This window comes from Poecilia reticulata, chromosome 14 (assembly GCF_904066995.2).
Source record: "Poecilia reticulata chromosome 14, P_reticulata-male-v2, whole genome shotgun sequence".
In the NCBI taxonomy this organism is placed as follows: domain Eukaryota; kingdom Metazoa; phylum Chordata; class Actinopteri; order Cyprinodontiformes; family Poeciliidae; genus Poecilia; species Poecilia reticulata.
This window is the reverse complement of record NC_088843.1, coordinates 16,299,962-16,313,042: the sequence shown is the minus strand read 5'-3', so window position 1 is coordinate 16,313,042 and position 13,081 is coordinate 16,299,962. Positions and strand designations below refer to the sequence as shown.

At 42.5% G+C, this 13,081-nt stretch overlaps 1 protein-coding gene across 12 annotated transcripts in view; it reads left to right on the top strand.

The window, feature by feature from the left end:
• The window catches only part of tspoap1 (TSPO associated protein 1), a 64,112-nt gene that overhangs the window by 31,873 nt on the left and 19,158 nt on the right, over positions 1 to 13,081 (top strand). For 7 of the 12 annotated variants that reach the window (XM_081615606.1, XM_081615610.1, XM_081615608.1 and 4 more), the window contains 12 exons: positions 2,969 to 3,052; positions 3,137 to 3,226; positions 3,319 to 3,441; positions 3,897 to 4,001; positions 4,201 to 4,251; positions 4,781 to 4,813; positions 6,765 to 6,945; positions 8,548 to 8,652; positions 9,070 to 9,272; positions 11,311 to 11,417; positions 11,500 to 11,609; positions 12,120 to 12,995. In XM_081615606.1, coding sequence (XP_081471732.1) covers positions 2,969 to 3,052; positions 3,137 to 3,226; positions 3,319 to 3,441; positions 3,897 to 4,001; positions 4,201 to 4,251; positions 4,781 to 4,813; positions 6,765 to 6,945; positions 8,548 to 8,652; positions 9,070 to 9,272; positions 11,311 to 11,417; positions 11,500 to 11,609; positions 12,120 to 12,995 — 2,068 coding nt within the window. Of the gene's footprint in view, positions 1 to 2,968; positions 3,053 to 3,136; positions 3,227 to 3,318; positions 3,442 to 3,896; positions 4,002 to 4,200; positions 4,252 to 4,780; positions 4,814 to 5,225; positions 5,247 to 6,764; positions 6,946 to 8,547; positions 8,653 to 9,069; positions 9,273 to 11,310; positions 11,418 to 11,499; positions 11,610 to 12,119; positions 12,996 to 13,081 lie in introns of all 12 variants that reach the window. The other 5 variants (XM_081615614.1, XM_081615605.1, XM_081615615.1 and 2 more) reach the window with 3 other exon arrangements.

Below are 13,081 nucleotides of genomic sequence, written 5' to 3'. Positions count from 1 at the left end.
ATAAAGTGTTTGCCATTTGTATTTGTTTGAATTCGAAAGAAAATGAAGGGATTACAAGATTATCCCTTTAAAATTCAACATTCTTTAAACATATGTCACAAACCTTGATCTGCTCTTTTTTTATACCAAACTAAATAATCTACATGCTACTTGTTGATCTGTTTACAGACTGAAGCAGGTGGATGGTTACATTTATTATAACAATCGTGTTCTTAGTTTCCAGGTATTGAACTGGTGCTTTTAAACGGCTTCCTGTTAAGTGATAGAGTGATCAAAATCACAGACGTCTGTGCCACTAGACACTCCTTCTGACCTCATGCTTTAGTTTTTAATACCAAAATCGCTCAGACTTTTCAAAATCCTTTCTTTGGCCTTTGTGGTGAGTGAATGTGCATGCCACACAGTCTCTGTGAGAGGTTTTGCTATTTTGTATTATATTTTCATTGTTTTAAGCAAAAACAAAACTATTGCTGGATTGACATTTTAAACTGACTTTATCATATTTTATTATATTAATTGGTAGTATAAATCTTTACCAGAACATGAGATGAGTCTTTTTCCGCTGCTAAGGCCGGAAGCTCAAATAGATAAAAATGTGCATCTTTATTTTACTCCGCTCAGCCTTCCTATTGATTTGTCAAAGTTATGCTCTCTCTTTGAATAGCACGTATGCTGTATAAAATACAGTTCTAAATGGCTTCCTCATCTTCCAACTTCTATACTGAAAGCAGCTAACTTTGACCAGTCTTCATTCAGTGACAGCATCCGCACTGAAGAGTATTGTCAGCAGAACCTTTTAGTGTCTGGTTTTGCTGTGTTCTGACTGGAAAAAAAGATCAAATTTGAGCAGCTCTGATTGTCTGCCACAGCTGAACATCAGGCAGCTGCCCTGAAACATTTGCTGTGGCGATTCCTGTGAACCAGGGTGTCCAGGCATCCTTTAAAAGTCTTGACTTCCTGTATCTAATATTAAGGCCTTAAAATGTCTTAAATTAATAATAATAATAATAATAAAAAATTAAGTTAGAGTTTATCTTAAATTTTTCCTACAGGACTGTTCTGTCGGTCAAAAGTTTGAGTGATACACAGACATCTTAATTGTGTTCTGTGACTCAAGGTGATTAAGGCTGCAGCTAATATACCCTTGCTAGCTAGCATAGTTGCTAACCGTACAGTGGAAGATGCATTCTGTGTCTCTACGGGTGTTAAATCTGTAGAGAGCAAAACGTGATTTTCCTTTACACATTTCTGTCGCGATGCAGGTCTTAAATTTCATTTGCAACGGTCTTTAAAACGTTTTAAAAAGTCTTAAACTTGCAACTCGCCGAAACCATGTAAACACAGGCGACCTAACGGACAGCCATTGGCCTGGTTAAAGGAAGAGCAGAAAACTATGGCGTGTGCTTTAAGGATAGCTGCTCTACATACAACAGGACATCCTGACTCAGTACACATCATTCTTGTCCTCAGTGCTGCGACTGACGCACTCAATCAACCAAATCGGACCACAGATTGTGTTTTAATTATCTTTATTGTCTTGCCGTGTCTTCGCTGGTGACAGTACAGTATCTCTTCCAGTCAGCTGCTTGTGGTCAGCAATTAGCCAGTGTGCTCTGTGGCTTTCCCCCCCTATGCAGTCGATAGGTAATGCTTCATTCAGACCCTGCGGCCGTGCTGAAATAAGCTGATTTCTGCTCTGCTTCTCCGGCATGTAAGCTGCATTTAGAATAATTAGAGGATGGTAAGCTTTGTAATGCCTCTGCAGTGTTGTAGCAGAGGTCAACATGGAAAGTAAAGTCAACGTATTCTGTTTTGGATAAAATTATGACAGTATGAGCGTACATTGCAAAAGTATTCATATCTCTCATCTGTTTTCTCATGTCGTCACTATTTAATCTGTTTTATTTAGATCATGTGCGACAGACGTTGCATCGTTTAAAGTGAACTGAGAGATTTATTTTAGAAAATGAAAAAAATCTGAAGGTTTGTCATGTTGCTTTTCTTAAGCAGGGAGAGGGAAGGTGGTCAGAGTCGACTGAAGAATAAAGGAACGGAATGATAAAAGAAAACCTGTCAGAGGGAGCACAATTTTATCGCATTGTCTTGCGATGCTATTGTGATAAAAACTAGAATGATAAAAAGAACTATTAATTTGTTTTTTAGGTAACTGGATGACTCTGACTCTATATCACAGTATTCATAATGTCACAAACATAAATACTGTTCTTGACAAATATTCCCAGTTGAAAGGGGAATCTGTAGAACCCCATTAACGGAAACAAGTGTGATTTACATCACAAAATCTTTTTTTATTATTTTTTTAATTTACTGATATCCGTCAATGGGCTTTGTGGAACAAACAGTAGAGAAAATAGTAAAAATATGTTCTTTTGTTAGTTTTTTTTTATTATTATTAAACATCAATAACTGCCTTTTGTCAAGACAACAATAAATTTGAAATTCTTGCCATGATTAAAAAAAAATCATGACAAATTATAAATGATGATGCCCACATCTAGTTTCAGGGTGGCCCAGTCAAATCCATGCCAAAATCTTAATTTTTAATGTGCAGTAAAATTTGAAAATTGATGCTTTTGCGGTCTGCCTGGAGCTCTGCAAAGGAAAATTGTCATAAATTTAAGTCTCAACAAGTTGCTGCTATAAGAGAAAGATGATTCTACAGTGTATTGGTTCAGGGGAGACTGGATACAAATGCATGCCGCACTTTTAAGATTTTAATTTCTAAACAAATAAAACTATTAAGTTCCTTTCACTTCACACATATTAGCCACTGTATGTTGGTCTAACATAATGTTTCTGGTTCTAAAGTGACAAGATGCAAAGAACATTGTTTATATGATTTATTTTATTTATATTATATGTCATGTTATATTTATTTAATTTATATTACACCTTTCAGAGATTATTTTGCACCGATCATCAATAACTCTCATCATTTTTGGTCCAGGAACGGGAGCTGAGCAGGAAGAGAAAAGAATGTGAAAATCTCGAGCATGAAGTAAAGAAGCGACAGAAGAGATGTCTGGATTTAGTAAGAAAACGTCCTTTGGTTCTCCTGCTGCTTTATGTTCTAAAGACGATGCGAGTCTGAAGGCTGGCCTTGTGTGTCCAACAGGAGAGCCAGCTTGAGGATGAGCGAGGCAAAAATGAGCAACTAAAGGAGGAGGCAGAACTCCTCAGGAGGAAGGCGCAGCTGCTCGACCAGGTCGGTGTTCAACCGGTTCCGTCCCAGACGGGTCGATGCAGCAGTGAATCCACTGGGAACCGGTCGGTTAACGCGGCGTTGCTGTCTCTTAGGCTCAGGCTGAGAATGAGGAGCTGAGGGAAGATCTCTCTGAAGTGACCGCTCAACACAATTCAGTTCTCGAAGAGAACCAGAGACTCCGTGCCAAACTGGAGAACCTAGAGCAGGTCCTAAAGGTATCCTACTGCATGCAGCTTCACTGCAAAAACACAAAGTCTTAACAAGTAATTTTGGTCTAGTCTTAATACATTTGAGGTAAGGCAAAACTAACTTTAAAGTACTTTTTTTAGCAAGATATAGGAGCTTATTTAAGGTAAATAATGCCTTAATATTAATTTAAAAAGTATTGGTTCCATTGGCAAATTATTTCACTTATAACATGAGGAAAATGTCTTTTTATAAGTCAAACGATTTTCCAATGGAACTAGTACTTTTTTATAATTGCTATTAAAGAATTATTGACTTAAAACAAGCTCCTATAACTTGCTGAAAAAGTTACTTATAAGTTGGTGTCCTTATTTCAAGTGGAGTAAGACATTTGCTTTAGAGACTAGACCAAAAACCAAGAAATTTAACATGTTTGAAGTGGATTTGTTTATTATTGTTGATGGGGTTTTTTTTTTCCATAAAGCACATGCGAGAGGTCGCCGAGCGAAGGCAGCAGCTGGAATTGGAGCATGAGCAGGCACTGGCTATCCTTAAGTTCAAACAGGATGAGATCAAAAGGTTACAGCGGGTAGGAAACACGAACGCTGCATTTCCACAAAAGTTCCTCTTGATAAACGTAGTTTTATAAGAAAATGGGGTGTTTTGTCCAGCAGGAGGCAACCTTAGGGCATATAAAAACCTTTTAATTAACATAGTCTACTGTGCTGTGAATTTTTTTTTCTTTTTTCATATTAACAGCTAACTTTAACATCTTTTTTACTTATTAGGCTCAGTTATTTGCCAAGAGGGAACATGAAGGAGTGGTTCAGATGCTGGAGGTGAGTTTGTTTAACGCCGTTGTGATTTCTGCACACACTCTATGTCACCAAATAAGCACATTTGTTTTACACCATGCAGCACTTATGTTGCCACTGCAAACCCCTGAGGTGCTTATGAGAAGTTAGGTATTTATAAAAATGAAAATAACAAAGGCAGTGAAATAACGCAAAGGAGCTGAGCCCCCAGTTTTACAAGAGATCTCCTCTTGAATACTTCATTGCGTTTGAATTGAGCAGATGGCTTCTCTGTCGCTTAGTGACTTTCTTACTCGCTGTGAGCTTCACTGCAGCACAGTTTGTGTAAAAATAACTCAAACCAGCCGTTAGGCAGATAGAAACCCAGTCTGATTGGCTGCTAATTTTGAATTAAAAAAGGAAAAATTCTCGAGTCCTCGTATCGCAACGTGACTCACTGAAAGGCAAAAGGTCATCGTCGTCCAAATTTGAGCAACATACACGTTTGTCATCAGAGCTGCTCATTTTGCTTTGTGAGTTTGTTCCTTAAAGAAAGTGTGTGTTTTTATTTTAGGACTTGACTCAGCTCGTGTTCCAGAGGGAGCTGGTAGAGTATATTTGCTCCTCGCTTCCTTCCTTCCTTCTCGGCTCCTCTCACTTTCTCTCTCTCTCGTTTTTTTTTTTTAAACCCAAGACAATCACAGGAGAAAGTCTCTGTCCCCTGCAGAGAGCGTAGGCTTCGTCACCAACTCAAAACGCGGCCGTTCCCAGTCTGCTTAAAAACGTGTTTTGGAGAGATTACCGATCTCGGGCGCGTTCATTCGATGTCAGCTGCTGAGGGCCAAGAGACATTCTAGTGATTCTGGCTTCCAACAACATGGACTCAAACTTCTGCTTTTTCTACCTGACTAAAATATATTTTGTTCCTTCCAGAATCCCTCTTTTTTTATCTCAAGCATGTGTTTTGTGTTTGTAAACCTCTGTTTGTCCTTTGCTTCCTTTTGTTTTCTGCAAACCAGAGTACGCTGGACTGCATGCAGGTACTTCCTGACCTCCTCAGACCAATGATTCGCCAACCCTAACCACCCACATCTCTCACCGAGTTGGGGAAACACGCCTCAGCTGCTTTCCGTTTAACCCCCTCACAATAATGCACACAATGCACAGTCCCACCACCTTTTGTGTTCAACAGTGTCGAGTTGCTAAAACTCTTGTTCAAATCAGGCCAATCACCTGAGGTCAGAAACAGATCTGTGACACAGTTTCCCAGAACATTTTACCGCATTTATCGCGTTTGTTCATCTTTGCTACATGTGGACAACAAAACTGATTGTTGTTTGTCATCGTTTTCGCTTCGGGGCTTAAAAGATGAGTTGTGCCCGGGCTTTAGGTAACCACTGATATGTGTAGGTGAGAGCTAACAGGAAATGTTGTTCAGACAGTTTCAGCCTGCAGCTTTTGTCAGACCAAGCCCGCTTGAAAACTCCCGCCACAGCCGGAAGTGAAATCAGCCGCATATAGAAACTGGAGCTGAGCTGTGTGAAACCCCTTCTACCTCCCTACCCCCCCAAACCCTCTTGCAAAGCGATAGCAAACCTCGCTGTTCTGTGAAATGGGTGTGAGACAGAAGCAGCATGTCTCGCTTTGTGCTCTCTCAAAGATTCCCTTATAAATGTTTTCTATCATAACCATCCCATTCCTCTTATTTACCTCTCCTTTTTCCCCAGTGATCCTTAAAATGTTTGTCATGTGTGTTTGTGACTTAGAGTGTTTTTTGTTGTTTTTTTTTTTAAGTTATTTGTCTAGTCACCAAAACTCCTGTAGGTTTCATTGAGTTTGTTTAGGCCTGTCAGGAAAACGAATTTTGCAGGAGGATAAATCGTCCCAAAAGTTTATTTATTTTATTCATTTTGAACATGGTAGCAACATAAAATCACACACGTGAACAAGGAATGCAACACACGTTTTTGTGCTACAAAAATAATGCAAGTTAATCCTCTCAAAGATCAATAAACTTTAAGTTTTAATGAACATTTAAAACTTGAACTTGAAGACATTTTAACTATCGAAAATAAGCAGAAAACCCCCCGAAAACAATAAATAAAATGGAAACAAAAGCTTTTTGTCATCCAGAAAGCGAGACACGAGAAGAACTAAATCATGCCATTTGAAAGGATTGAGTTTGTTTCAATTTAATCTTTGAAACAACTATTTCACTGAACTATTTGCAAACAGTTCAATTTGAACTGTTTGCAAAATACCTACTGCTGTAATTGTAAATAGATTTTTTCCCCCCAACTCATTAATCCTAGGCTGAGTACAAATGCACTCCACACGTTTTAGAGTTTTATTTGTACAACAAAACGAATCGAGCTACGTACCATTTTCCTTTTATTTTGCCATTACTCATTGCGTTGTGTTGGTCTGTTGCATAATAAAATATATTGAAGTTTGCTGTTACGGAGCGACTAAACGGCAACCAAAGATGCTGAAACATGGATGTGGCCAGTTGTCATTTTTACTGCAGCGTCTCCTAAATGTCTCTGTGTTGCGTGCAGTCGAAGGTACGAGAGCTGGAGGAGAAATGTCGCAGTCAGAGTGAGCAGTTCGGCCTGCTGTCCCAGGAGCTGGAGAAGTTCCGGCTGCAGGCCTCCAAAGTGGACCTGGCCAGTTCCACCCTCCTCAACAACCCCAGCCTCTCAGTTCTGACCAACGGGGTGGGCCTGACTACCGAACGAGGTGAGCTGCAGAACGCCTGTCTGCTTCTTCCTGCTTTAATCATTAGTGGACCTTTCAGATTTTAGGTGGCCTCAATGACTTCATTGCTGGGTGATCTAAATCATTTCATTGCATCTCTGATTGGAGGATAGGCTTTTAAGCAACAGGTTTATTGGATCGCCTTGTATCCATCTCCCCAAAAACACTGAGCAGATTCTCTGTTCCTACTGAAGAAAAACAATCCTACCACCGTCATATTTTATTGTAGCAGACGAGGTTTGGTCATATAACTGTAAACAAGACTTCTGATATGTTTTCTTCAACAGTGTCTTGCATTTTAACGTATCTCTTTCTTCAAGGACAGATTTGTGGAGTGATGCAACTGACTAATCCGTCAACAGGTTCTCCCTCAGAGGTGTGCATCTCCGCAGCTCCTCCAGAGCAACCATGGGCCTCTTGGCTGCTTCTATTAAGGTTGACGAGTATGAGAGGGAAGAAATATCGATTCATCGGTGCGTTGCGATTAACTCAATAACTCCAACTCAATATCGATTTGGTATGTTTGTGCAACAGTGAGAAACACTTTCGTGAGCTGTGCGCTCGATCTGGGGACGTTTGAGTGTTTACGTTAACCTCTTCCACCATTTCCCGCACTTTCTGCTAACAAAGAACAGCTCTGGATAGCAGCAAGCTTGATGAGCTAGATGAGCAGCTAGGGCCTTTTTTTTGCATCCATTGCAGGCTGAGAAGCTGTGCATCCTCACTACCTCATTACTGTATCTGCTCAGTGTTGCATGTAAACAGGTTGATGTGAAGTCGTCTTCTTCTTCATCCTCCTCCTCTTCTTCTTCTTCCTCTTCCTCTTCTTCTTCTTAAGCTCTTTGGTGGTTGGCAAACAGCTATTTGCTGTGCGTTACCACCAGCTGGTGAGATGGGTCAAATATGCTCAACATTGATGATTCAACAGTGATGTGAATTATTTCAGTTTCCACAAGAAAAGGAGAATTAAGTTTAAATGCACTTCAATGTTCATATTTTAACCTTTATGCTCCTTATTGAGCACAAGTCTTGTGGTGCTGCTGCTGTTGTCACTGTACTGTCACGATGGTGATGTATACCACCAGGGTTGTTAATATGGGCAGGAAAAACTAATGAATAAGTAAAGCCTACAATCATTAATACGGAATTATTACTGAATCAGTATCAAAGGATTTAAAGCGACATTGAATCGGATCGATATTGAATCAACAACGCCCCTTAGCGAGGCTTTAATCTTCTCCTTAACCTGTCTGCTGTGTTCTTGATGATTCTCCTTCACAGAGCAGCTGTGGTCAAGCTGAGAATAAATTAGACGCAGGTGGATTCTGTTTACTAATTAAGATTTTTGTGTCTTTTACTTTTGTTTGTCTTAAATCTATTTTAGGCACCCACTACTGTTGCAATGGCTGCTGTTGTCAGTAATGTCTATCCTTATAATCTCTTATTGTTCTCTCTGTGTGTGTCTTTGTCTTTCTAACATTACTTCCAGCCACAGCTGCTTTTCTGCTCCGCTCCTTTCGTCTCTCCACATCCCCACCACGTTGCCCGGTGTCTTTATGGCTCTGTGCTCTCTATGTGTTTTAGACTGTACTGGTGGCACACTGGACATGGTGTCTCTGGGCGAAATAGCCTTCTGGAGTCTGGAGGGAGGTGACCCTCTCTCCTGCCCGGATGGTAACGACCCACTCGGTACGCTCTCCGTCTCCGTTCGTCACGCTGTCACTTAAAGCACGGCACGTTCCGATCCGTCATCTCACCCGCACCATCGTCGCTTGCCGGGCCCTGCTCTTGTTTCCCCGTCATCACATGCCGGCGAGAGTCGCCGCTCTGCGTTTTAAACGTCTGTGGAGCCTAGAACCTGTTAAGCCCCTTAACACGGCTGGTGTGATACACGGCGACACAAGGCAGCATGACCTCCAACCTCAGACAGATGGAGACCGGATTTCTTTTTTTTTTCTTCCCCCCCCTGCACCGTTTTAATCAGCCATGTTCAACCTTGAGCTGCCTGCATGCCGTCCAGTGATCTCACCCACCTGGCAGGTCGCAGACAACCGGGTTAATGTGCAAGGACGTCTTTTATCCTCTTCCCCTCTCTCTCCTTGCTAGATGTGGCCGCCGCTTTGCGCATGGGGTCCACGCCGCACGCAGCAGGATTCTCCAGGGTGGAGCGCTCGCCCGTCACCAAGCACCGAGAACTGCCCACCATCAGCGTCAGCAAGTCAGGGTCTTCCTCCAAGTCGGAAACCACGCACCTCACCCCCAAATCCGACACCCACCTCAGTCCGCACAAATCGAGCCCGACGCACGAGGTACCCGGTGCTTTCTATTCAATTTTGACGCCATAACTTCTGGTAGATTAACAGTGAAGCAAAACAGATCAACGGAAACCACATGAAGTAAATCTGGTTCAGAGCATTAAATGTGTCTAATATGATACCAGTATAAAATGAGGGATTTTTTTCTTTCTTTATTCCACCTGGAATAACTGGTTGTGAGTCACCAAGGCTAGTAGAAAGTTGCGAGTTTGACTTCAGCTCCCTCCTCTGCCAAGGCAGTTTTTCCCAGTTTGCCCACAAGTGTGAAAGCACTTTACGAATGGCTAAAAAAAGTGCAAAACATATGCATATTATGATTTTTTCAGACTGCAACTCATTAACTTCAAAATATCTGTCATTTTTACTTCATTTGAAAAGTAAATATATTTATCTAAAATGTGTTCAAATGTGTTGTCCTGTTTATGTTCCATCTCAGTTACTTTTCATTAATAATCTTTCAAATTAAAAATTGTGAAGCTAAATTAAAACTAGTGGTGGGACTCATTGAAGGGTTGGTAAATAATTAATATGCAATTAATTGCATTTCAATCAAACCATATTTTGACATCTCAATTTAAAAACCTATATTATTGCTAAAGTATTGTATAAATAGACATATGAACCCATCAATAAAGATTTGCGTTGTTCTTTTTGAAGCAAAAATTAACCCATTGTGGGCCAAGAACACCAGCTTTGTCGCCCATCGCTGTCATTTGCAGATGTCGCTTGTGCTTCAGATTTATTGACGTTCCAGAAACGTGCGAACACAAAGGTTCCGCCTGTCATCTGACGCAAGCACGGAGCGCAGCTGATTATGCAAGTCCTACTTCTGCTCACTCACATCTGATAGATATTTGGGGATTGGTGCTTAGGCTCTACAGAATCGGTTCCTGCATGTTGGTGGTCTGTTTATCTCGTCACCCGTCAGCCCCCAAAGCTCATATTTAGTGAGATTATCCACTCGGCACTGTGGATTATGAAGGTTATACAGTAGTAGTTGTGGGTGATTATCTCCCACAGAACTACAAATACAGCATATTTTATTGCTGCCGCTATTTAAAATGAGACGTCAGGTATTAAGTTGGTTAGTTACTAATTTAAAAAATGAAAGCTCTTCCTGCTTAGCCTTGCAAAAAGACATTTTCTAAATGTCAGATAAAGTGGTATAGGCAAAGTAGATCCAATAAGATTATTATTTTTCAGTCTGTTGATAAGATTGTGAACCTTGGAAGTAAACTCTGGTTACGTTTCGTCCTGTTTTTTGTCTTTGCTTCACTTCCTGTAATTACTCGCAGTTGAGCACAGTGGTTTCCTTTACAGTCAACTCTAAACAGTCAGGTTGTTATTTCTAGATAACTCGCATAGATAACTAATATGCAGTTGTCTCATATTAAATGTACCAGTGTGATTCGCCAAACAAAGGCAGTATTATGCAAAATCAACTTTGTTGGCTTCAGATCATGTTACAAAGCTTTTCCAACATCAGAAATATATGTAAAAACATCTTGCCTCGGCTCATTTATGCATGTTTTGAGAAACCCTCGAGTCTCCCATGGCAACCTTTTCGGGGTACCTTAACTCCTGCTAATTCAATGCGCCGTCTGTGTCCTTAAACCCTCCGCCTGAGCACCACCCTCACTAAGCTCCTTCAGACTAGCAGCAGCAGTAATTAGCAAACACCGGGTGAAAATGCACGTCTGCTGAGCTCCTAGAAACGGTTGTAAACGGCTTCAAAGGACGGCGGCACGGAGAGAAGCAAGGCTGTAACGACGTGCTGAAGGTGAAGTGTCAGAAAGAGCAGGAGGTTTTTAAAGAGACAGACTGATTTTAATCTGTCAGACGTGGTTACGATGTCAAATTTCTTTTAAATTGTTTTTGATACAAACAGCATTTTTATAAAAACTGATGGTAAACTACTGACTTGATTGTACTATAAAATTTCACTGGAAAATACATAATAGCCCATCTTGGAGGTGTTGATTACTGATTCCCTTTACTTTTACCCATTCTAAGCATTATCTGTTTCCCTCAGGTGGACACAGCCAGTGAAGTTGAGGAGTTGGACATCGATGTGGCCCCGACGCCGTACACAGCCAGCAGGGGAGCAGCAAAGCTTCAGGTTTTTATTGCCAGATACAGGTAAGTAAACACAGTTTCTTTTACTGCATCAACAGCTTGTTGAGATAAACGTTGAACATTAAGATGTTTTTATCCGTCGCAGTTATAATCCTTACGATGGGCCGAACGACAACCCTGAGGTGGAGCTGCCTTTGACCGCTGGGGAATACATCTACGTTTACGGCGACATGGATGATGATGGCTTCTATGAAGGTAACAATATCTTACCAATATGTTGTTTGCTCAACCATTTCAAAGTCATGCTACTGGTAATAATTTAATTCTAATGTGAAAATTTCCAAGCCCCAGTGTTTCCACCTCAAAGAGCACCCCTTCGCTGCGACGCCGCCCTCAGCTCCTTCAGACTAGCCAGTAGCAATTAGCAAACACTTGGAAGAACTGAGCATCTGCTGAACTCGTTATACGAGCTACTCCTTTGTGCAAGGCTGGTAAAAACATTGTTAGAGGATTAATAGAGGAGCGATGCTGCAATGACTTCCTAAAGGTGGAGTTTCAGAAAGATCAGGAGTTTTTAAAGAGACAGAAGCCTAAAGTCAAGGGGTTAAATTACAAAACCACATTTCTTTTAAGTTATAATTGATATCAATAGCAATTAATAACAACTTTAAAATGGCACCATGTGCCTGGGAAATACTTAATACTGCCCCTTTAATGTTCCTGACTTTACCTGATGTTTAACATTTAACCATTGCCGTCGTCCAGGTGAGCTGATGGACGGACGGAGAGGGCTGGTCCCCTCCAACTTCGTGGAACGCGTGTCAGACGACGATGTGATGAGCGCGCAGCACCCAGAGACCGGCGATGTGTCGCACAACTCCCTGCTCGACAGCAGCCTGCACAGTGCCAGCCACCAGCACCACCTCCACCTGGGCGCCTGCGCCTCAGAAAGGACGGAGGCGTCGGCCGCCTCCGGCCCCGCCTCCGTCCTCTCGGAAGCGGTGTCGGCCTCGTCCGTCCCGGCCCCCCTCACCAACGGCCTGGACCTGGACTTGGAGGAGGTGGGAGTGGACGTCGTGCCTTACCCGCGGAAACTTACCCTCATCAAGCAGCTTGCCAAGAGCATCATCATCGGCTGGGACCCCCCGTTGGTGCCGGCCGGCTGGGGCAACGTGTGGAGCTACAACGTGTACGTGGACCAGGAGCTGCGGCTGAACGTACCCTTCGGCGCTCAGACCAAAGCGGTGCTGGAACGGCTCGACGTCAACCTCAAAGCCTACCGGGTGTCGGTCCAGAGCCTGACGGAGAAGGGCATGTCGGACCAGCTCCGCTGCAGCATGCTGGTCGGCCGGGACGTCTGCGTGGCGCCCACGCAGCTGCACGTGGACAGAGTTACCGCCACGTCCGCCAACCTGACCTGGCTGCCCAGCAACAGTAACTATGTGCACGTTGTGTCCTTGAACGATGAGGAGTGTGAGCTGGTGAAGGCTGGCTGCTACTCGCTGTGCCTCAATAACCTCTCGCCCAGCCTGCAGTACACGGTCAAAGTGGAGGCGCGGCCGCACCGAACACCGTGGGAGCTTCCCGCCGAGCGGCGGGAACACAGGAGCGCCACCGTCAGCTTCAGCACGCTGATGGCAGGTCAGGACCAAATGCCATTTTAAATTTCTTCCCCTCCCCATTGGGCATTCGAGTCAAAATAATGTAACGCTTGGCTCTATGTTTTT